The sequence below is a fragment of the Paramormyrops kingsleyae genome, chromosome 14, assembly GCF_048594095.1.
Source record: "Paramormyrops kingsleyae isolate MSU_618 chromosome 14, PKINGS_0.4, whole genome shotgun sequence".
Lineage (NCBI taxonomy): Eukaryota > Metazoa > Chordata > Actinopteri > Osteoglossiformes > Mormyridae > Paramormyrops > Paramormyrops kingsleyae.
The window spans coordinates 23,243,392-23,268,263 of NC_132810.1; the positions used below are offsets into that span (position 1 = coordinate 23,243,392).

Here is a 24,872-nt window from a genome sequence, read left to right on the forward strand (position 1 = left end):
CTGTCTACCATTGCCTGCAACAGAAACTCAGGCCGCTCAGGCAAGTTAATTAGCAGAATTTGCGCTGCAAATATAGACACGACAGGATAACCAATCAGAAGCATCGAATAGTTTCAAACTTTCGGCTGAGGAGGGAAATAGCAAAGGAAGATGTTTTGCATAAGAAAAACATGAAAAGCAATAAAAATACTGTTATTAAAGATATTAGCAAGATTTTGCATACAATCTTATGATGTAACTAAAATTGTAATCATGAATATTTCCATAAGTATAACTAATTTAATTACACTTTTCTCTCTGGGAACTGTAACAGATTACAATAAAAAAAAAAATTGTAATTAAATTACGTAACGCCGTTACATGTAACTCGTTACTCCCCAACACTGCCCACCGGTACCCATCAGCTGCCTCTGGAGTCCCACAGGCCAAAAAGGCTCGATAGGACTCCTTCAGCCTGACGGCATCCCTCACCACCGGTGTCCACCAGCGGGTTCGGGGATTGCCGCCGCGACAGGCACCGACCACCTTATGGCCACAGCTCCGGTCAGCCACCGCCACGATGGAGGCACGGAAGATGGCCTATTCGGACTCAATGTCCCCCACCTTCCCCGGGACATGGGAGAAGTTCTGCCGGAGGTAGGAGTTGAAGCTCCTCCTGACAGGGGATTCCGCCAGACATTCCCAGTGTCCAAGACATGCGGCCGCAAGTCCGATGACACGACTACAAAGTCGATCATCGAACTGCGGCCTAGGGTGTCCTGGTGCCAAGTGCACATATGGACACCCTTATGCTTGAACATGGTGTTCATTATGGACAATCCGTGATGAGCACAGAAGTCCAACAACAAAACACCACTCGGGTTCAGATCGGGAGGGCTGTTCCTCCCAATCATGCCACTCCAGGTCTCACTGTCATTGCCCACATGAGCATTGAAGTCCTCCAGCAGAACAAGAGAGTCCCCAGGAGGAGTGCTCTCCAACACCCCTTCCAAGGACTCCAAAAAGGGTGGGTATTATGAACTGCCGCTTGGTGCATAAGCACAAACAACAGTCAGGACCCATCCCCCCACCTGAAGGCAAAGGGAGGCTACCCTCTCATCCACTGCGGTATCTAGTCGGAACTTCACAACCTTGTGCATCAGCTCAGGCTCCTTCCCTGTCAGAGAGGTGACATTCCATGTCCCTAGAGCTAGCTTCTGCAGCCGAGGATCGGACCGCCAAGGTCCCTGCCTTTGGCCACTGCCTAACTCACATTTCACCCGACCCCTATGACCCCTCCTACGGGTGGTGAGCCCATTGGAGGGGGGACCCATGTGCCTTGTTCGGGCTGTGCCCGACCAGGCCCCATAGGTGCAGGCCTGGTCTCCAGCCGCTCGCCATCGAGCCCCAGCCCCAACCCCAGGGAAGGCAGGGACCAGACATGCAAAACAGTAACATTAATGACAGACCGGGGGAAGACTGTTCTGGGAGGCACTTAAATACAGGACTAACAAGGGAGCAAACAGGAGGCAGCTGGGAGTGATTAACACAGGTCAAGAACAAGAGGTAAAACTAAACAAGCACCAAGCGTGGCTCGTTATAGCCACAGCAGGGAATAGACAGGAGGATTAAGCAGATATGCTGGGCAGAACATGACAATGAGTGCAACACTTTTTAATGTATATTCCCATATTCACCTGCTTTCACCTTCATTTCAATATGTGTGTCGCAACCTGAAAATTAATATTACGGGACTTTGAAATGATTCAGTGATTCATGTCACAGTGAAAGATGAGGGTGCCCTGAGATATTCTACAAAGAAGACTTTTTTCAGAATGATGAAAGGCCAGCCAGATCTGTGATGTGGCATCACTGGGAACAGCATGACAGTCATCACTCCTGTGTTTAGGGACAGGCTAAGGGCACACATCCCTTAAAATCTCTTTCACATAACAGAATGGCTTCAGGAATTAATTGCCACAATTTGCCCCAGGTTAGAATTAATTCCTATCTGGATTTTTGTACCAGGAAAGCAAAGATCTAGGAGTCATTTTTAAATGTTTCTGCATGACAATGCTGGTAGGTTTAATATGACTCATATTGCAAAGTTTCCAGGGATGGAAATTTTTCAGATGAGATTTATCAGACTGAAATAGAGTGAGTCTGAACCATCATGCTGATAAACCATTATCTAATCTTATATGCTTTATTTGATTTTCTGAAAACCTGATGACACAATAATGCAAAATACCCTATAAATTCAGAAAAGTTATACAAATTTAGGAACCAAGCTTATGTGACTTCCATTTATCTTATATTTACGTCTATTTTAACAAGAAAGATCTTAAAAGAAGTTGGAAATTTCACTGTCAAAATTTCAAGCTTTTGAAAAATTAATGGAACAGGCATGCAATACAACAGACATCACAGATTTATGATAAGCATGTGAGGCTACTTTAATAATGAGTGAAAATTAAACATTACTTGGATTGAATCCACTGCAAATAAGGAGATATATTCAAACTAAGATAATACATTCAATAAAGACTAATAAACCTTTCATGGTTAACGGTAAATATTGTATGATTTAGGGCAGTATATTAAACCATTCCTAATCGTCTGATACGGTTGGCAGAAAACTGATTTTGGCTGACAAAAAGCGGCCATGCAAAATATGCCTATAGCGCGCCCTCTGGTGTTACAATTGAGGAAGAACCTGGAAAAAAAATTCATAGGTTAATGCATTTCAAAAGGATAGCAGTAAAACAACCCTTCCGTCCATACATCTTCTGTAATCGCTTGTCCCATTCAGAGTCGCGGGGGGTCCGCAGCCTATCCCGGAAGCTACGGGCGCAAGGCAGGGACCAACCTAGGATGGGTCTCCAACCCATCGCAGGGCACACTCACACCTACGGGTAATTTGGCAACTCCAATTAACCTCAGGATGTTTTTGGACTGTGGGGTAAACCGGAGGACCCAGAGGAAACCACACGACGACATGGGGAGAACATGCAAACTGCACACACGGAACCGTGACGGAAACTGGAACGCAGATCTTGTAGGCTATGTTCTAAACCTCTTACAGTAAAAGTATAATAGCTCAAGAAATATATTGCAAAAAGTTGATTGATGTATAAATTCAAAGGGTTATGCATTATTATGAATAGCATTATAAATAATATTTCTATATTTAATATTCTTCCTGTGGGCTTATTTGTGTCCTATAAAAGCAGGTCAGACCTCAAAGTGACACACCTCAGTCATGCCTCCCGTCTCCAGCCGCTTTAAGGGGGCGACTTTGAAACGCCTACACGCCCTCTGCGCGCCTGCCAGATGCCTTGTCAGCAACGGCTACGTGGCGCCGACAGCCGGTGAAAGGCGGACCGGGAAAAGCCATCAGAAGCAGTGAATTGTATAGTGCCGGGAGGCGGGCGACACATATGCGCGATCCACGTGTACCCTGTCACAACAGGGCAATGCAGCACAGGACACCGGAGTCGCTCGCTTCCTATTACTGAGGTTTCCAGCGAATCGGAATAGATACTCACTATGAAGCAAGTTGATCGAGGACAGCGAACGACTGGTAAGGATTTCTCACGCGAACTCTGTAAGATAGGCCTATATCACAAGCATTACGCTAAAGAGTATATTTAGTTTCGTTTTTATATTGCAGTACCCGATAGGCCGGGATACCGTGAGCGTTACTTAAAATAGCCCAGAGTATCCGTTGGACTTCGGTACTCGATATTGGTTTACAGTATCTAGCTTCTGGCCTGTGCTGAATTATAGATGATGTGTATGCATATATGTGTGTGTTTTTATCGTAAAAGGGGGTCATGGAAAAGAATGACGGAATCCCACAGTGAATAACATTTAATCCTCAGCAGCTACATGGAAATAATAATTAAAACGTGCATTTTATTATTATGTGTGGCTTGAAGGGGAATGCCGGAAACATTGAATCTATTTGAGAAGGATCGGTTTGGATTCTTTGCGTAGATATACGACGATGCTCGCCTTGTGTCTGTGCGCAGGTTTCCCTGTGTGCTCCTGTTGTCACGCGGACATGGCACTGGCGACAGTACTGTCCCTGTTCCTCCTATCGGGACCGTGTCTGTCAGCGCCGCAGGTCCATGGCTCAGAAAGGTAGGCTCGTTTCCTGGATGGACAGTCATGTAAGAAACAGCCTGTACGTACGCATAAAACCTGGCGTTTTAACATGGAGATTATTATTTTAAAAAGAAAATTATTTACCCATTTATTCTGTACTGGCTGTTTGTGATTATAAATTAAAGTTACTTTTGCTTACTGTGCGGGCTACAAGCATAAGAAGTGTGAGAAATATTATGTTGTGCAGCATAAGAAAAACGATTTAAGATACATTACATTTACTTTTGTACATTTCTTATATTAGGCAGTATGCTATTTTATTAGTAACGATTAATCAAAAATAATTATGTTTGCTATGCCTATTTACTGCCTATATTAGCTAATAGGTACAGCAAAACAATGTTTAATGAGTCAGACTTTAACAATAAATAATTTAGCTATGGTGTGTATAATCAGTGTGAATTAATGGGTAAATAGCTTAAAATGTTTTGCGTGATACATACAAATGCAAACAGCAATAGCAAACATTGTCCTACTTATTTGTTTCTTCAGGTCGGAGGCTGTCGAAGGGAGTCAACATTTTACCATGATTAACCCTTTTGGTGCTGGGGAGGGGGTGAACAGGTGATTTGCACAGACTAAATACAGGACTGGCATGTTATCAGAACAATACTTGGCATACTGAAAGGCACAGTATTGTGCGTGGGCTCAGGGACTATAGCCTGCACTGTGCATATCTGGTAGTGCTCTGCTGAATGTTTTATAGGCATTGACTTGCAGGAACATAATTTGCAGAATTATGAAGGATAGAAGAAGGATTAATTAAAGAAATATAAAAAATGAACTTAGCGAGAGGATTTTCACAGCTCTTACCACTGCAAATGACACCATTTGGACTGTTATCTCAGACATCCTCCTCCTTCTGTCCCTAGTAGCTAACAGTGCCTGCCAGCAGAGGCAAAGTCCTCAGTCATGGTTATTACAGCCTTATGAGGTTGTTGTTGATGCTGTAGCTGATACCCAAGCTTTCTACTGTGAATTATGGATCGAATAATAACCAGTGTGCTATATGTATAATAACACTGTTGACCTTTGGCAGTTTACGTCAAAGCTACATCAAGGGTAATTTGAAGGATGGACAGATGAATCCTGTGCTCAGCACTTGGGAACAAGGTAAAATATCCATCCATCCATCCATCTTTCAGTCGTTTATCCAGGTCGGAGCAGGGACAAAGAATTGATTCCAACTTTGTTGTCTGCACAGAGGTATTCTTCCTCTTTTCCCTTCATGACTATGACAAAAGCGGAAAGATGGATGGGCTGGAGATGATGAAGTTACTCTCAGACTTCCTGTCTCACCATTCGCTGGGCCCACAGTCTGCTGATTCTGTGAGTGGCACCTCATTGTGAGAGTGCGAGGATGCAAGATGAGTGACTAGCTAACCCATTTTAACCGGCATCCCCAAGGTTAAATTGTGACACATCTGTGTGAATGTGAACATTATATTTTGAACCAAATTTATATTATGAAGAATAGGATGAAAAGGTTCTGAAAAACCTTGATCCAAAGGCTTCATAATTTACCATAGTGCACAGTTTTATAATTAAGGATTCAAATAAGTGTTTTCAGACATTTATTTTCAAGCTAGCTAGGTACAAAAGACTGGCAAACTCTGTATTTGACAGAAATTAGATACATTGATTCTGAATGGGGAACGTTTGCCCTTTTTATGATAAATACATATGGTGTGAGGGGCGGTGTGTGGCTCAGCGATTTAGTATGTTGTGTCTGTAATCAGAAGGTCACCATTTCAAATCCTGTGGTTGGCAGAATGATTTCACAATTGTGAGCATGGCCATTCACCCCCAGTTACTCTAGGAACTGTCTGATCGCTGTCTTCTCAATTTTGCATCGCTTTGGATAGTACTGTCTGCTGTAAGAAATGTATGCTATTATTTGACTATAATATATAAAGACTATAAACAAAGAATAAAGGCATTGTTTTTCTTCTTTCAGGTTGTCTCCATGGTGGATTCTCTTCTACAGACCCAAGACTTAAATGAAGATGGTATGCTGGACCCCTCCGAGCTGCTCTCCCCACCAACAGAGGCCCAAAAATCTAAGCAGCAGGTAGCCACAGCAAATGAGCCGAGCTCTGACAACGCGCCCGCTCATGACTCACACGACACTGCAGCTAACGAGCAGGAGCAGGGAGACTCAGTGCCGGGACAGGAGGTGCAGGGAGAGCAATATGGAGGGCAGCAGGAACTGGATGTGGACAAACAGGAGGCACAAGACCTAACAGAGGAAGCGGGGGTGGCACATGAAGAGCAGCCAGAGGAGAGGCAAGTGGAAGAACCTCAGCACCAAGTCAGAGAGCACGTTCCTGCTCACCAAGGACAGCCTGAGATATAACTGCCCAAAAAAAGCCTGAGACACTCTGCCCAAAAAGCAGGAGTCAGCCTTAAAAGGGGGACTACAGATGTGACACTATGCCCAACTTAGAGACAGAAGGGGCTGATTTCCACTCTGGAGAATAAACACGGTTTGTCACCGCAGCTGGCCATTTCTACAATTACAATTATTTTTTTACCTCACCCTGCAGCTTACGATTATAATTATTGTAATTATAATTGTAATTGAAAAGCCAATTTACAAAAGTCACTCAGGGCATCTTTTTGATGTTTTTGAGATGAGACTGCCAATGACCTAAATTCAGGCTTCCGCATCATATGTTACAGTACTAGGACCCAAAACTTACTCAGGCAAACCCTGTCATTATACCTTCTAAAATGTATCTGAATTGGATGTACTCAAATTGTATTTGGTTATATATCCAGCTGTAGAAAAACTAATATTTAGGCCACAATCCATGTCCACAAAACTGTCTGATGTCCCTAATAAGATTTTTTAATATTGATCTTTTCAATTGAGCGACATATTGCAGCATGCATCCTAAGAAATTAGTATGCAATTTGCATGAATCAGTGACTTCTTGCAGGCAAAATAAAATTTAGGAAAGTAAGTATTTACTGTGTGAAGGTGCATTTTTTAACGCTATTTGTAACTGCGTTAAACAGAGCTGCTTAGGCCTTGGTAATATGCATGGCCTTGTCTAACCAAACATATCAAATAACAGACTAACAGTCTCTTGCTAACTAAATGTTTGGTAGCAATTGGCTTGGTTTGTTGGTTGATAAGGGCCAAACCCTGTAACCTTGGGGTCAGAATGGGCTTTGAAAAAGTGAAGCAGAAGGTGAATTAAAAAAGGCTTTTAACAACCAAATTTTACATTTCACAATCTATTTTGTATTTGATTTTTTTTATTTGTCAGTTAAATTGGACAACAGTAGCAATGGTAAATATCAATAGCATGACAATAAAATGATATAATATTGAACTTTAATTGAAAAATAGTATTCAGCTACCCAAAACATCATGTTTAAATGGAACTCCCCATTCAGAGTGTGACTGTTGAAGTAGTTAGTTATGTCAGTCATTTGGAGTCATATATTTCAAGAATGCACTTAAGTGGCAAACTATTGTGGTCACATTAAATCCAGTCCAGTACCAATTCTTCCCCAGTTTTTGTGGGTCTTTTCAGGGTCCTCCAATTAACTCTAGCAGCCAAAAGCTACCATTCAGGTGATTATAAATTTCTGTTGTATCTGAATTTTTAATGTACCCTGCAGACACCCTGCAGTATGCTGCGATACAACATCACAAATTCAGGTAGCGGATGAAGTGGAAGAAAATATTTATTTATAAATGTACATTATTGTTTAAGAAAGTATGTAAAATTTGATATTCAACATTGGATATAACTCAACAGTGCAATCAATATCCTCCTGAGATCTGGAGAGAAAAATGCTTCTAATATTCATGTGGCATGCATAATATTGGACATATGAGCAGAAACATGTTTTGTACAGAGGACAAAGGGTCGAGGATATTTTAATTAATCTGTTAATATTACACAATGAACACTAGAGAACGAAAAAACTACAGATCTGGACATGACAAATTGTGATACAGATTGTAAGCTGTTCAGTTACCTGTGAGTACATGTACATAGTTCAAGTCCAGTATGAAAATTTCTGAAATGTAAATTTGCTACTAAACATGTCAGAAGTACAAATAAATGACCTGTTCAGCCAAATCCTTTTGGCAATTTTTGTCATAAACTAATTTTTATTATCATACCTTACCTGATTGGCTGAAACATCTTCCATTCTCTATGAAAATGACAAATCAGAGGGAAGGGAGACCCAAATTAAAGCCTTCCTCTGTATTGCCATTTTATAGTATTTACAGTACTTTTGCCTCATGTTCTCAATGCAAATCAGGTTTCAGAATGATGTATTTAATTCTGCAGGATGTAAATGTAAAGCTAAATAATTTAGAAAAACGATGTTTGGTAAATTGTTATGCAATGCTATTAACTGTCAATAGGCAGTGTATTACTCATTTGTCCTAACTTCATAACCATTTTACATGTATTTACTTCTCATTTATATATCCTGAATGAAATGTCCATTGATTTAAAAAAATGAATTGACATTTGTTTTTTTCTCATTTCATGTTCTGTCACCTAGAACTCTAGAAGCTTTTTTTTTATGCCTTAATGTTTGCAACCCTGTCACCAACCTTATTTCCAAGTGACTTTAAATGATTATTCTGATCAGTGTGCTATGATTCTTTTGAACAACTTCTTGAACAACTTTTCAGCTAAAAATAGCTACGCAGTAACATTCTCCTTGTCTACATAGGCCTGTGACATCAGTGATATGCAAAATACAGTGATTGGGGGTACAAGTGACTGTATAACTTCCCCAGATACAATAAAACTTGAATTCTGCTGTGCAATGTGTACAATAATGTACAGAAACATGCATTTTCCCCTACAACATTTGTATGCACTGCTAGTCATTGTGATGCCTCACCCCTTTCAGATGTGGAAAAAAATCCTTTTTGATTTCTGTCACTGCATTTAGGTAAGGCAGAGGAATCAATTTCAGTCAATAGGTCACTTTGGACCTAAACTAGCAGGGTGGGCCAAGAAAATGTGTAGTAGGGTTGTAACACATGGACAGCACATTTAACATTTGTTTTTGTTTATGTAAGAAGTAGAATAGTGAGGTACATTCTGAATGCTCAATCAGATTAATAAATCAGATACAAATAATGAAGACAAATTCCTTTTGATAAATGTTAATTTTCTAGTGTATCATTGCTTCAATGGTTTACAGCTGCCCTGACAATTATAGAACAGTCGTGGTACTTATCAAAGCATAATTACCAAAATAATGTGAGAAACTGACAGTGCAAGTAAACAGAACTTCACCTGCTTGTGATCTGTTACAGTAAGTTAGCCAAATATCTGCCATTCAGTGCAGTTTATGTAAAATCGTAACACCCTGTGTCAGTAATTGGATGGATGGTAGTGAGGGTTTTTTTTTTAATCAATGTGTCTATTTTAAGATCACTCTGCAGGCTGCCTTTATCGAACAGATTCTGGCTCACATTTGACAGCCCAGATGTAAGAGAAGGCTAATTGTTGCAATACATTTAAACCTGGCTTAACTCCATCTTGAAATATGCATGCAGTATAATATACAAACTGAAAGCTGCACTGGGTACAGCCGTTAGCCTGACTAGATCTTTTCCTATCTCCAGTGTCATTTGTGATTTTCATGGACATGTTATAAAGGTGCAAGAGAAGCAGTCTGAAGACGAAATGAAACACTGATTGGGTACAGATGATTTATTTGTTTAAATACATCTTCTCATTTAAAACACAAAAATAAAAATCTAAAAAGCAAATATTTTTTTTCCCCCCCGAAGGGAAAAAAAGTCTTTAAAAGAATATCATATTTGCAACATGGCACTTCAATCATATTAAAAAGTGCATCTATATATCACCATATTCTTAATCTTCGTATAAATAAATTCATTGGCACATTTTAGAGTTTAGTGCCATTTGGGGGGTGACTGGGAAGGAACCTGTCCTATGTTTTTATAAAAACAAAAATGAGAAATAATCATAGAAATCTGATCGCCACTGAAATGCTGAGTAGAAAGCCCTTGGCTAACTGGCCAAACATAAAAAAATAAAATATTTCAGAGATATCAGTAAAAGTTACAATGTACCCATCCTGCTTTTAGATTCACCTCTAAATCTTGGGCATCCCAGCAACTATCATTGACTCAATCCCACAGTGGTTCTGTCCTCGTAAAATTTTGAAGTATCCTAAAAAAAAAAAAAATACTTCACAATGAGCAAAGCTGAGTGTCGTATAAAGAAATTGGTTAAGAAACTTAGTGATACCATTCGTTTGATGAAAGCATTTGTACAATCTACAGACAAGCAAACAGAGGATGTTCAAGATACGACATGTGATTGAGGACTAGAATCCTTACCAAATTAATCCCTCATCTGGATCTTACCTTTGTCACCCCAGTCTGTGTTCCAGGAATTAGCGGCCAGCCAGTAGGGGGTGCCATTCTCCGTACCCCAGCCCAAAATCTTGATAGCATGGCCACCTACTTCCGTGCCACTCACATGCTGATACACACCTGCAAAAGAACGTACGATCACGACTGACCGTCTACAGTTTTGTTACTGAAACAATTTGTTGTTACAGGGACAGTGGAGTTTCTCCCCCAAATGGCAGACATCTCTGCAACAAACATGGGTGAAGTGGTTGCTAAGCAACTTAAGCATGCAAGAATCTTTGGACACAGGGTAAAGTAAAATTAATATGCAGCACAACGATTACCTCATGCCACAGTAATAAAGATTTTCTGTCTAACGCGCTAACAACTGAACTTATGCAGCTCCCTCTGTTTAGCCCCTATCGAAGCTGAATGAATCCTCACCAGACTTGTACAGCAGGAAGTCATCAAAGACAATGAAAGCGCCCTCTACAGGTCCATTCTTGTACAACTCAGTCATGATGTCAGCCTCCACCGGATTAACTTGGTAAGTAGACAGTCCTGCAGGATATTTACAGTTTTGAGCAGAGAAGTTGTTCCCAAATGTTACATAAGGCTGCATTACAGGAAATAAAATCCACAGGAAATTCTCATCTTGTTGTACCTAAGGACACCCATTGTGAAGCATATCGTGTGTTTTAACCCAGAACTCAAGTTACTTTTATTTTATTTAGATAAATTGGGATAATGGCCAGCAGGTGAAGCAGGCTGAGAGGCGGGGTTATACCCTGCATCATGAATCAGTTTTGAATAAATTCTACCATCTTAACATATTGTCACTGTCCAATGAAAAAATCCATTACAGGAGCATGGAAAAAAAACGCATTTTCTCATAAGCTACCTTATAAAATAAACCTAAAACAACATAACAGGGCTCTAGATTGTGACCAAAATTGTCATAGTTGTGACCTTTTATTAAGAATGAGATTTTAGATGTCATTTGTGCTGTGCAAGTATATGATAACTACTAGGATGTTACGGGTACCGTGTTAAATAATGATTGAAAGTTTTTTCATCTTCCCTGGTTCATTGTTTATGTTTTTTTTTTTTTTAATTGGTTTCTCATTACCTGCACCCAGGGGGACGTAAATATATGCAAACTGATGATAAAACGTGCAAAATCGAGGTGTTAAAGCGAAGCTGTGGTGCCGAAAAAGGAGGCGGTCTACTGCTGATCAAAAACAAACTGAAGAAAGATAATGAAGAGGGAGAGCCAAAGAGAGGTCCTGAGAGTGATTCAAATGATGGTGAGAATCAACTTAAAGATAATATTCACATAAAAATATTTAGCAAGAACAGGAATTTGCCCCCTTCACATTCGCATATTTGAGTTTCAGGGATTCAGTCAGTCACGAGTTGGCCATGAACAATTAAACAGGAATATTTTTGCAGCTTGCCGAAAGATCACACAAACTCGTAGGATGCGCAAACCAAGTAAAATACTGAAAATGATTTGGGTCACTTAAAAATTTGTTCATGTAAGTGCACAGGTTTACCAACTCTCACCCATCTGGCGTGACGCTCACCCAAGAAATCTTACGGCAAATTTATATTGATAATGGCAAATGTATATTTGCAGCTTGTCAGGGGCCACATCGAAGCTGCTCTTCCCAGCTCCCTGGACCCACTCCAGTTTGGCTACCGCCCAAACCGATCATCTCACTATGTACGTATACACAGCTACTGATGACAAAGTACCTTGAACCCTGAATATTATTCCACCATAATACTAAAATTAGCTATATTAAAAGCGTTCCAGGCAGTTTGCAAACCCTACAGACTATTACATACATGTAAATACATGTGCATGCATATGCAGACTTGTCTCGAATTAAAAATGTCACGCCAGCCAGCAGACCGAAGTTGGCAACCCCGATTGCATGCTCAAACTCTCGGCTTGGGTACACCGTGCATCTTTGTCTCAGTAACCAACCTCACTGATGTAGCTGTCCGAGTGACCATGGGATCTTGCATTTCTCTCAGTAACTTTTAAACTTTCATTGATGTTAATTTTACATTTTTAATAATGAGTCAAAACGTAGTGCTCCCAATGTATACAGTAGTAACTTTGTACATGCAGGGGCTTAATTTAGATGGTTTGTATATTATATAAAAATATCTTGATAGAAAACGACAATGTGATTTGTCATGCAAAGTGTACAATACTGTTTGGTTAGAAAATGGTAATAAATAAACTTTGATGTAATCGTTCAGGCTAGCAGACTATTGTAGTAGCAGTTAGGGGTGCCTTTATTTATAATAAAAGTATTATTCGTGAATTGTTACATTCGCGGAGATTTGCCGATCCTAAGCCTCACAAATGTGAAGCTGTTACTATATCAAGTCTTGAGTCACTATCAGTCTTTTATCAATACAAAAAACAGGTTATGGAAATTATCACAACTATTCATCAGCAAGCAAGGTCATTAATACCATGCTGCACCAAAAAGGAAGGTGTAACCAAATAAAACGGTGGCGCAATCAACTGAAAAGGTTGGCACATCCTCAGCACCGCACCACAACCAGAAACCTGTCTTGACGCAGACACCAGTGAACGGTTTAATGCTTTATATGGATTTATGTGGGAAATACGTCAATGTCAACAAGATACAAACTAATCTTAACTTATATTCACAATTAACAATATGTTTGCTATCTAGCTATAAACATAAATTGTTAAAATTAGCACTATAAATTAATCCATGCAAACAATGACTAGCTAAACAGTTTATAAATAAAATATATCTTCACTGGTCAATTAGATGTCATTCGCTATCAGTAGACAGAGGGGAATGGGCGTATTCCATCTATAGCAAAAAGTCAATGTTTTTCATCACACACATAAGAACATAAGAACATAAGAACTATACAAACGAGAGGAGGCCATTCGGCCCATCGAGCTCGCTTGGGGAGAACTTAACTAATAGCTCAGAGTTGTTAAAATCTTATCTAGCTCTGATTTAAAGGAACCCAAGGATTCAGCTTGCACTACGTTATCAGGAAGACTATTCCATACTCTGACTACACGCTGTGTAAAGAAGTGCTTCCTTAAATCCAGTTTGAAATGTTCTCCCGCTAATTTCCACCTATGGCCACGAGTTCTTGTATTTGAACTAATGCTGAAGTAACTATTCGGTTGAACAGCATCCAAACCTGTTAGAATCTTATAGACCTGGATCATGTCCCCCCTCAGTCTCCTTTGCTTGAGGCTGAACAGATTTAGCTCAAATAACCTTTCCTCGTATGACATTCCTCTAAGACCAGGAATCATTCTTGTGGCCCTACGCTGCACCTTTTCTAAGGCCGCTATGTCCTTTTTAAGATATGGTGACCAAACCTGTACACAATATTCTAGGTGAGGTCTCACCAAGGAATTGTATAATCTTAGCATTACCTCCCTTGACTTAAACTCCACACACCTGGAGATGTACCCCAACATCCTATTGGCCTTTTTTATTGCTTCCCCACACTGGCGAGAATGAGACATGGAAGCATCAACATACACACCAAGGTCTTTCTCATAATCAGCTACCTTTATTTCAGTAGGTCCCATAAAATACCTGTACTTTATATTTCTGCTCCCTACATGGAGTACCTTACATTTGTCTATGTTAAATTTCATCTGCCAGGTGTCAGCCCAGTCACTAATTAAATTAAGATCCCGCTGTAGCTGCTGAGCCGCTAGTTCAGTATCTGCTACACCACCCACCTTGGTGTCATCTGCAAATTTCACCAGTTTACTGTATATATTGGTGTCTATATCATTTATGTAAATTAGGAACAAAAGTGGTCCTAAAATTGAACCCTGCGGTACCCCACTATGAACGCAGGCCCACTGTGACATCGAGCCTCTTATAACTACTCGCTGCTTCCTATCCGTTAACCAGTTATCAATCCAAGTCGCTACAGTTCCTAAAATACCTGTCGCTTTGAGTTTAAGTGAGAGCCTCTTGTGGGGAACAACATCAAAAGCCTTTTGGAAATCTAAATAGATGACATCATAGGCCTTCTTATCATCAACTTCCTGAGTAGCTTCCTCAAAAAACTCCAACAGATTTGTTAAACAGGATCTACCTCTCCTAAATCCATGCTGGCTATCCCTCAAAATGTTATTTGAGTCCAGGTAATCTACCATTTTCTCTTTGATTATAGCCTCCATAACTTTACCAGTTATACAAGTTAGACTGATTGGCCTATAGTTTGACAAATTACTTCTATCCCCTTTTTTGAAAATGGGCGTTATGTTGGCATGCTTCCAATCAGAAGGTACCACACCTTCAGATAAGGATTTTTGAAACAGTAATGTTAAGGGTCGGCAAATAATATCCCTCATCTCTTTTAACACTATAGGTAAGATGCCATCAGGGCCCTGTGATTTATTTATTTTGAGCTTAGCTAGGCTTTGCAAAACATCAGCTTCAGTTATATATATATTAGTTATAGACGATGTTGAATTAGTAATAAGAACTGGTAAGTTACTAGTGTCCTCGACAGTGAATACCCGTGCAAAACTATCATTGAACTCATTTACTATGTCAATGTCGTTTTCAATTATAAGACCCTTACTATCCTGCAGATTAGTAATTTCAGCTTTTAGAGCTCTTTTAGAGTTAAAATACTGGAAGAAACTTTTAACGTCATCCTTAGCCTCCAATGCGATCTTCCTTTCGACATTCCTTTTAGCTCGTCTAATGTCATTTTTTAATTCAGCCTGTAGATTTAGATACTCTTGCTTTATTATGTCATCATCAGTTATTTTCCATCTCTGGAACAAAGCCCTTTTCCTCCTTACTGTATACTTTATGTCCCTATTAAACCACCTAGGTTGCAATTTCCTAGATTTATTCTTGCTAGAAACAGGTATGAAGTCCTCTTGTACTTGCAATAATGTGCTTTTAAAAAATTCCCATGTCTCTTCAACAGTTTTGTTATTTAACTCCATCCAGTTCACGGTTTCTAGTTTTAATCTCATACAATTGAAGTTAGCCTTCCTAACATTATATATTTTTGATTTGGACTTTGCTCTTCGGGCACTAAACTTAACCTCAAATTTAACCATGTTATGATCGCTACTGTCAAGTGGTTCTAAAACATCTAATTTACCAATCCTGTCCTGGTTATTAGACAAAACAAGATCAAGAATGGCATCTCCCCTGGTAGGGGTGTTAACAAACTGAGTAAAAAAACAATCCTGTACTAATTCCACCATCTCAAGTTCATTTTCAGAAGAGCCAGCAACAATGTCCCACTGTATCCCCGGTAGATTAAAATCACCCATAACTACCACATCATTTTTATTGCTCATAATCCTAATATCACTGTATAACAATCTGCTTTCCTCAGCAGCTACATTGGGTGCTCTGTAACAAACACCGACAATTAGGCTATTTGAGTTTGTAGCATCTAATTTTACCCATATAGCTTCCGTACTTTTACTTATATCAGTAAGCTCCCTTGCCTGCAAGATTTCCTTTACATATACTGCAACACCACCTCCCTTCTTACCTATACGGTCTTTACGGAACAATGTGTAACCATCCATATTATATTCTTGTCCATCCTTATCACTCAACCACGTTTCAGTTATTGCTATAATATCATAAGAGTCCGATGAGATAAGAGCCTCTAAATCATGAAGACAATATGTTAATACATTTTGGTCCATAAACACTTTGTACGGTTTAATCTTGTCTAGTTAAGCTAATCACCTCATTAACTTACCAAAATGTTTATCCTGCTTATAAGGAGGGGTGTAACCAGGCGCACATTGCATTAGGCACTCTGGCGTGTCTCCCCCCTCTCCCGTACAAGACGGCCGGGAGCCATTGACATGGTGCTCACATGGTGGGATAGTGTAGGGTCGACAGCCTACAAGTAAGCAAGGTATGTCAGCAGTCCCTCATTACTACATTCTACAGACCTTTTTTTAGTTGAAACATTTTATACATTATAATAAATTCCAATGAATTAAAGAACTAATTCAACCGATTGTCAGTTAGAGCATCACGTGTGGCGTCCAATCATAGCCCCACTAGGCACCACTCACCTACATGCGAATCATACAGCCCGCCAGTTACCAACCCATCCTGGGACCAGAATGTCCAGGCAGCAGAAGGATATCCTCCATTGCATCTATGTATTTAATAAAAAAAAAAAAAAAAAAAAAAAACAGTTTTCAAAATGATTCATTGTACGTTTCCCCACATTTCTTCTAGCCACTTCACCTGGCCTGGGTCATGCATATGGGAAAATTAGGATCAACAGACCTTTTGTACCAAGTCACTATTTAATCTCATCTTGAAACCGATCGTCCTACACCAGACCTAGAGCCTATCCAAGGCATATGGCACAAGGCTGGGGTACACCGTGCATGAATGCCGGTCCATACCCAGCTCTCAGCCATTAAGGTTTGAGGTGTGCCAGTCAAACACTCTTCCTTTTCACTTAAATGACTTAAAAAAAATATATATATGTTTAGAAATACAACATTTTTTGACAATATTGACAGCCCAGATGTATTCCTTTAACAAGAAATCACACACAAGTCATAGAAACAGCCCTTTTTCTGTAACGAAATCATGCCGCACGCACACACACATAATCTCTCACCCATATCCACAATCTTTGCAGCAGGTCAGCAGGTCCTGGGCAGAGATCTCTACATTTACCTTGGCGTTGCTATGGATACATATTCTGTCAGACATAGCTTCAGACGCTCCAAAAGCCTGCAGTTACAAATACCCGTCAACACCATGTGACAAAACGAGAAAAACACTTGCTGAATTTTTCCATAGCATTTGGAAAATTTCAGCCTTAGAAGGGACATTTTAGCATAGAAAATGTTTCATTTTATTAAATTTTTGTATGTATCCTTTAGAACTTCATCATCACCATCATCATAAATAAGTCTTTTAGCCCTAATAGGAACATATTTGCACAGAAGATGTGTTGTCGGTAACTTTGCTGAGCTTTGAAGGCAGATCACACATCTTTTGACATAAACACCATGGAGGTTTAAATTAGCCTTTACGTGCAGATGTCCCAGTCAATTGCGATGGTACAAATAGTTTCATGATTACATGTGCCCCTGCTAGGACACATTCATTTTGAACAAAAGCACTAACTATGCAGGTACATCTCCAAATCTTGTGCATTTTACCCAGCAAGAACCGCAGGATCCCTGGTCTCTGATCTCCTTGATGGTGGGACAATTGGGCCACTGCTCCCGTGGATCAAATGTATCAGGCAGCTTGATGTCTCCGGCATACCGTTCCCTGCAGACAGGAAAAAGGCAGAATGAAGGCCATTAGCAAATTATAGGAAAGCAAATGCAGCTGAAGGATAGGGGAATGAAACTGAAAGTGACTATGCAAATGTTTAATATGTTTTACAAGCTGTGAGAATCCCCTCAATTGGGGTGACACAAACCATGACACGGGGTTTGGAGAGGGAATTATAGTTTATAAGGGGGTTTCCTCATAAAGGGGGTTTCCTCATAATGAGGATCTTTATTTTTTGGTTTTTTGTGTGATGTTAATCCCATTACTTATTAGGGGGTTTTCCTCATAATAATCCCCTGTCTAGTCAGACAGGGGTGGAAGAATTAAATTTAAACTAGAATCCAGGGCCAAAATAAGACCACAGTACTGGTTTATCTGGGTCAAACAAAAACTAAAAATAAAATACACAACATGTCAATTTATAGATAGAGGGGATAAGGGACACTAGAACTAATTAAAATGTAAAAGTCTGATCTCCTGACTTTTACACTGAGGTAACCATATCAGAACAACATATTGGGAGAGCAGATTATCAAGAATGATGATTTCTGTGAATAACACAAAAATCAAGACTTTACCATTTAATCTGCAAAACTCACAGTGATAGCACGTTTTTCAAGGCAGCAAAGAGACTTACAAGACTGGGAGCTTAGGTCCATTCATAAAAGTTCCACACAGCGTTTTCACATAGCTGTAGTCAACCTTGTGGAAGTTGTGACCAGCCTTGGGGTGAAACCAGAAAGAAAATCAGATCCTCGTATCATCTCATTATCTGGGCACGGCTCACCTGGAGAGAATGGCTGAACCATCCACATATGCAATAACCTTGCTAATTCGCTTCTCATCGACCTCCCATTGAACTTCAATTGTCATCAAATGGAGATAGATCAATGTTAATCAACTACACTGTAGGCTATATTCATGCCTTAATTTTACAGCTCATGTATATGCGTGTGTGCCCACAACGTGATAAAAATCTGTTACTTTTTACTTTGTAGAGATATTCTTTTTTTTTCAGTTTCCACAAGAGGAAACTCAATTTGATAATCTATAAATGCAATCAAAACACTAAGAATGCCAAAAGGCTTATCTATTGTTTGGTTACTTATGGTTAAGGTTGGGCTGCACGATTTGGGGAAAATATCGAATCGCGATTTTTCCGACAAATTGCGATTACAGTTTGATTTGCGATTTAATTTTTTTATGTCAAGCTTCAGTTCAATATTCAGTGTGTAGTAATTTTAAAACATATGACGTAGCATGAGATACCATCAGTATTAACTGGTCTATATTCTAATGCAAGGATGAGAATTTACAGATGTGATATGTCAAGTTAAATAAAGTAATAATGAAAACAATTGCAGCAAAAAGAAAAATAGCGATCTTGCAGGTATAACGCTTATTACCCTCATAATAACACTAGAACCGCCTTTTCCCACGAAAATGAACAAGCAAGAACTACTTCGGTGTATGCAGCCCTTTTGTTTGCGCTATTGTGTTGTTAGCTGCTGTTATTAACACTAATAACACTCAAAAAACCATAGTATTCATAACAGAGTGGCTGTTCTGTCCTGAAACCGTAAAGCTGGAAATTTTTTAACGTAGTATGCATTTTATAAAATGTTGAATAAATAAATAGTCGTTTTTTGGTGATTTCATGTTGGTCGAAGTTTCTGCTTTTTAACAACTGTATACGGTTATTTTCTATACAAATCAATTCAGGTGAAACAAAAAATGTACGTGTTCATGGTTGCAAACTCTTTCAGACTCTCACGCAAGAAATCTTACGGCAAATCTATATATATATATATTCCATTCTGAACTTAAAATTAGCTGCATCAAAAACGTTACGTTTGCAAACCCTACAGACTATTTACGAGGTAATAAAACTTACAGTACATACATGTAAATGTGTGTGCAGAACAAAGAACAGAAAATCTCACTCCATGCAGCTGACCAAAGTTGCCAACCCTGCATTTTATTTTACATGAGAAGTAAAAATGCAGTTTTCGACTGAAGCAGCTTATCATTCCTTTGCTTTGTTATGCGGACAAATACAAAACAAGTGATTAAACATTATATGCCTCTTTTTTGTATGTTTTCTAAATAAGACCGCGTGCCCATACCCAACTGTAATAGCGATTAAAGCGATCTATTCTTTTAGTATTTATGTTAAAGCAAGACTTTTATTTTATTACTGTTGTGGGATTAAATTTAATAAGCACAAAAACATATGACAAACACGACTGTATTGTGGGTTTTACGGCCTTTTTTGGAGGTGACTGACTACGCTGCTGTGAGAATCACTGGCTGTCTCATTGTTGTTTTGATGGGTTAGCAGTATACCAATGCTATTGACCTATTAACAAAAAATAAAAGTATGATAGGCTGAAGTATATTGCAGCTGGTGTTTAAAAGGAGCTCGCCGGTTCTATTGATGATAGGACCTTTCTGAAACAATCTCGGACCATGAAATAGGAAGGCAATTCACTTGTAGCTCAGTAGAAGAATCAGTATTTTTCCGCACATGTACAGTAACATTTGCCTTGGGTTTCACGTGTTTGCTGTTTGCGGGCCTATACGCCTTCTTGGGCCACTTCTGATTGGTGAGCATGACTGGCAAGCGAGAAACACGGCGCTTGTGATTGGTGAGAATGACTGTCACACAGGGAGCACGGCATAAATTTGTAAAACTATTCTCACAGCAGTTTTAAACCCTGGGTCAGACGTGCTGTATAATGTATATCCTAAATCACGATTTTTGCGACTTGCTAATCTCGTTGTTTCAAATCGCGATTTCGATTTGAAATCGATAAATCGTGCAGCCCTAGGTTAGGGCTGGGTAGGGGATAGAGTTGTCATAGTCAGGATTACGGTTATGTCCACAGATGAAATGAATGGGATCGATGTAGATACCTATTGTGTGGGTGTGTATACATGTGTGTTTTACAATAGCATTTCTAATCTTAGGTAACTTTTTCATTAGAGTAATGCTTTATGAGACTGAAAATTGATGGAAGAAACTGCTTATTTTTATTAAAGAAATCATACATTACCAGCGATGATTAACAGTAACAGTCTGTGCTTACCGTCCATGTTGTGTTGGCCTTGTTAATATAATTCACCATCTCCTGTGAGAGTGGAGGGGGATGCACAGCCAAACCAATGGCCAGGAAGGACAGTAACAAGGGAAGGATCCACATTCTGTAACGTAAAATGTTTAGACACTGTTTGTCCTAATGGTATTAATATAGTGCTATGCTATGTATGTATGCTGTTATACAACTCAAACAGTGCAGGTCGAAGCCCACGTGGATACTCTGCTGAAAAAACCAGCACACATGGTTCGAATTATGGGGGGTACTGTACCCCCTGATCAAGACCCAGACCCCCCAAAGAGACAAAAATAGCAGTTTGGGGGGGGGGGGGGGGCTGGTGGTCTTAACATTTTTCTGTTGTAAAAGAAAAAAAAAAAAAAAGATTAAATTTTCCTACAAGGTGAGGTTATGTAAAACGATTTCAGACACTCCTAATGTGGACCGTAGTATTTTAACCACCTCGGCGCTAGAAGCAGCCAGTCGGTAATTGCATCATAGTACTGTTTGCCGTGCATTGGTAAACGTACTGTAAATAGCCAGCAGAAGTCTAGCCTGTTGAAAATGTGTTATTTTACAACCTTCATTTATTCGTTTGTTTCATCTACTGATGCAAGCTGACGTCTTTATAAGTTGAATTACTTACCATTATCCTTCTGAGGCCGGTGTTCTGTCGAGTCGAGCTACTTTGTCAAAGTAAGCTACCGTAGTGCTAATCGATAGCCCTAACCATAGATTACCTCGACAAAGTAGCTCAACTTGACAGAACACCGGTTCAGTCAACGTTAGTTGGTAACTAGCAAGATAAGCTTGCTAAGTTCTCTTTTTAAATCAGGCTTATTTGTTAAGGTAAAATCGATCATGGTCATTTTCCAAGGAGATGAACTTCCCATGTTTTCATTTCTCATTTTATCACGAATAAATTGTGCCTTTCTGAAATTAATTCGCCACTTAGCCTGTGTGGTTTGTTATTAGGCTAATGTTAACGCATAAAAAGGTCTAACGTTATGCTCTGAAAAAACATTACTATAAGTGAAACCTATAGGGGCAACGTAAAAAAAAAAGCTAGCAAATAAGCCCTATTATTTGAATTTTAGTGGTATTGATTCTGCATTCCACAATTTCATATTTATAAACATTTTTAGAAGCTTCATCTGATAGCCCAGATAATGTTTTGTTGAATATAGATTTGATTTTATTCACAGACACACTATGAGGAAATGGAAAGATGGAGACATCAGACACTTTCTTGGTAGTAAAAGAAGTAGGGAATATTTATGTTAAGAGCTACAGAACATTACACTAAAAGTATAGGTGCAGTTTCGCAAACTTAATGTGTATGAAGGAAAGTGGTGGTCAGCAGAAAGCAGGAGAGGCACAGGAGCAGGCAGCAGGGAGATGGCAGGATCAGGACTGTGCAGGCAGCAGGGAGACGGCAGGATCAGGACAGTGTGCAGGCAGCAGGAAGATGGCAGGATCAGGACAGTGTGCAGGGAGATGGCAGGATGAGGACAGCACACAGGCAGCAGGAAGATGGCAGGATGAGGACAGCACACAGGCAGCAGGAAGATGGCAGGATGAGGACAGCACACAGGCAGTAGGAAGATGGCAGGATGAGGACAGCACACAGGCAGTAGGAAGATGGCAGGATCAGGACAGTGAGCAGGCAGCAGGAAGATGGCAGGATGAGCACAGCGCACAGGACCAAGAGGTGAGTTAGAAATTAGGTTGTACAATTAAGATCTACTATATCATCAAGACAGATATTAGCCTAATAGGCAAATATTTATTTCTGAAGACTGCTGTTTGTAAATGTATAGGCTTATTGCTTTTACTAGTATACTTCTTCTAGGATAATTCCTGGGAGTTATCAAAACCAAGTTCTTTTGGATAGGGATAAGGATAATGAGATCTTCTGTATTGATTCTCATTTTGTCGCATGTCCAGACCATGACCGTGTGTTGCATACATGTTAGTAAACACCCCTAGCGCATCTTGCACTCTTAACATTGATCCTGGTGGCGACTATTCATATTGACGTGGTAGCGGACCATAATGGTCATAGAAGTGTTATGAAGGCAGTACCCCCCAATTATGGAGGAGTAATTCACACTAACAGCACAGACCACCATAGTTGGTTACCTGTATGAACAGCATAATGCATGTGGTTACCCCAGCATCTGTTGTGTTTATGAAACATTGCTGGTGGACAAGCTTCATGTGCAGGTAGACCAGCACAGTATGCTGGTTCTCCAACTATACCAGCACCAAACCAGCACTAACCAGCATGGAAACCAAAGGAAGAAAGGGAAGCACAGTAATAGGTCGTAACAGAGTCACTTCCAGTTTCAACCCGTTGACGTGGTACTATCCAGAGCATTATAATGAAAAATATTTACCACAGACTTACCCTGGAATCCCGCTTATCTGACCTAAATTACAGTATAAAAACCATAAGCTTCTAACTGCCAATAATACACATTTACGAGGTTTAAACTATGCTATGAAATAGCACCTTATAGTACGTCGTATGACTTTGTCGAACTTATGCTAACACTCGAAGTTCTCCGTAAATCAAAAAATGCTGAGGAAAGCTTAGCATTATCACTCTCCTTATTACTAAAGCATGAGAGGAAGTAACGTTCACCTTGTTCCTTTTCTGTTTTCCAGCAGTCAGCCTGTCATAACCAAGACACACATTGGGACATCATTACAAACTTAAAACTAAAATAAAAACAATACCTTTTAAATTGTTAAGAGATACTAATTTACAAGTGTGGTAATGACACCATGTCCATCTAGACCAGGGGTGGCCAATCTTATCCGCAAAGGGCCGGTGTGTATGCAGGTTTTTCGGATAACCTGTAGGTCAGCTGATCAAACCCAGGTGTGAGGACTTTTTAGCCAATCAGTCCTCTAATTAGTGACCTAATTAGGGAGTTGCAGCGAAAACTTGCATACACACCGGACCGGCCCTTTGCGGATAAGATTGGCCACCCCTGATCTAGACTGAAGTTTACGATTAGAAAACGAAACGAAACTAAATCATCATGTCCTACATGCAGTTATGAGACGAAAAGCAGAGCATTCCTTATCTGTAACATCTAGTTCAAATTACAAAAAAATACAAGCACTGGGTTTAGATTTCACTTTCTCAGTTATTAATAATTACATACAACTAAATTACAGATTGCAGCTATATCCTTACACACAGCCGACAGTATCTGCGCCACTGTAAATGTTAACCTAATATCCACAAGCTATTTTAAGATACACAGAATACTTCGTTTAATACGACCTACGGCATAAAAATACTGAAAGAACAAAATATTACATGAGAAAAACACCAGACAATACAAATTTAAACTATATTATATTGGCAACACAACCAATCGTTACTATGGAAGACAGATATAGCAATACAATTGGGCCACACTGGTGACCGTTAACCGTTGTTTCGCAGCGGATTAATTAACCAACTAATGGTTCAGCGCCAACAGAAAGATTAAAAACCTACAAACTCTCCGTCCAACTAGGGCATCAGGCAAGCTTGATTAGATTGACATTTCATTTTTATACGTGAAAATACCAAAAATGCAGTAGCGCTGCATTACGATTATGAAACTCGCAAAGCACCTGTATGGGTCCTAATATTGCCAAAGACGAACGTCGCCCAACTCACCTCACGCCCGTTTAGTCTGAAGCTTTCGATTCGCATCATTTCGGCAAGGTGTCATATGACTGTTACGTGGCTTCCGAGTCTACGATAGTCATGTGACTGTAGAACTGGAAGTTAATTATTTTAAGTTTCTGAATCTTCGAGTGCTTACTACCCATTGACGTACAATGAATAAAGTAACTTTATATGTAATGCAAATTAAATTAAAAAAACAGCAGTCATTGAAGAATGAC

At 39.7% G+C, this 24,872-nt stretch overlaps 2 protein-coding genes and 1 long non-coding RNA gene across 6 annotated transcripts; 2 read left to right on the forward strand and 1 right to left on the reverse strand.

The window, feature by feature from the left end:
- The first annotated feature begins 3,217 nt into the window (after positions 1-3,217).
- cgref1 (cell growth regulator with EF-hand domain 1) lies at positions 3,218-8,956 on the forward strand. The gene is made up of 6 exons (XM_023839903.2): positions 3,218-3,562; positions 4,014-4,125; positions 4,642-4,713; positions 5,189-5,262; positions 5,354-5,478; positions 6,107-8,956. Exons 1-6 carry the CDS (start codon positions 3,529-3,531, stop codon positions 6,503-6,505), a joined length of 816 nt encoding a protein of 271 aa, XP_023695671.1. The 5' UTR covers positions 3,218-3,528; the 3' UTR covers positions 6,506-8,956.
- An 883-nt stretch (positions 8,957-9,839) lies between these two features.
- Positions 9,840-24,835, reverse strand: LOC111858275 (cathepsin B-like). 4 transcript variants are annotated; one of them, XM_023839899.2, is made up of 11 exons: positions 24,643-24,827; positions 23,608-23,638; positions 20,955-21,069; positions 18,503-18,588; positions 17,745-17,859; positions 17,195-17,310; positions 16,632-16,717; positions 16,307-16,453; positions 10,970-11,086; positions 10,538-10,666; positions 9,840-10,340 (listed from the first exon to the last, which is right to left on the reverse strand). In XM_023839899.2, exons 3-11 carry the CDS (start codon positions 21,066-21,068, stop codon positions 10,264-10,266), a joined length of 987 nt encoding a protein of 328 aa, XP_023695667.1. In that variant the 5' UTR covers position 21,069; positions 23,608-23,638; positions 24,643-24,827; the 3' UTR covers positions 9,840-10,263. The 4 variants fall into 4 exon arrangements, with proteins under 4 accessions (XP_023695667.1, XP_023695668.1, XP_023695669.1 ...); XM_023839900.2 differs by lacking the exon at positions 24,643-24,827 and adding an exon at positions 24,597-24,634; XM_023839901.2 differs by lacking the exon at positions 24,643-24,827 and adding an exon at positions 24,478-24,502.
- On the forward strand, positions 11,670-12,791 carry LOC111858278 (uncharacterized). Its single transcript, XR_002841552.2, has 2 exons — positions 11,670-11,832; positions 12,165-12,791. It is a non-coding gene; the product is annotated as an uncharacterized lncRNA (long non-coding RNA).
- Positions 24,836-24,872: the final 37 nt, after the last annotated feature.

Bases quoted from the DNA above. Each gene is read 5' to 3' on its own strand.
- cgref1 (XM_023839903.2), top strand. From the start codon at position 3,529: ATGAAGCAAGTTGATCGAGGACAGCGAACGACTG. The intron at 4,126-4,641 runs GTAGGCTCGTTT...TTGTTTCTTCAG, and splicing joins CAGGTCCATGGCTCAGAAAG to GTCGGAGGCTGTCGAAGGGA. The intron at 5,263-5,353 runs GTAAAATATCCA...TTGTCTGCACAG, and splicing joins GCTCAGCACTTGGGAACAAG to AGGTATTCTTCCTCTTTTCC.
- LOC111858275 (XM_023839902.2), bottom strand. From the start codon at position 21,068: ATGTGGATCCTTCCCTTGTTACTGTCCTTCCTGGCCATTGGTTTGGCT. The intron at 16,454-16,631 runs GTGAGTGGTGCC...GCTTACTTGTAG, and splicing joins GCTGTATGATTCGCATGTAG to GCTGTCGACCCTACACTATC. The intron at 11,087-16,306 runs GTAAGTTAATGA...AATATCCTGCAG, and splicing joins TAAGCAGGATAAACATTTTG to GACTGTCTACTTACCAAGTT.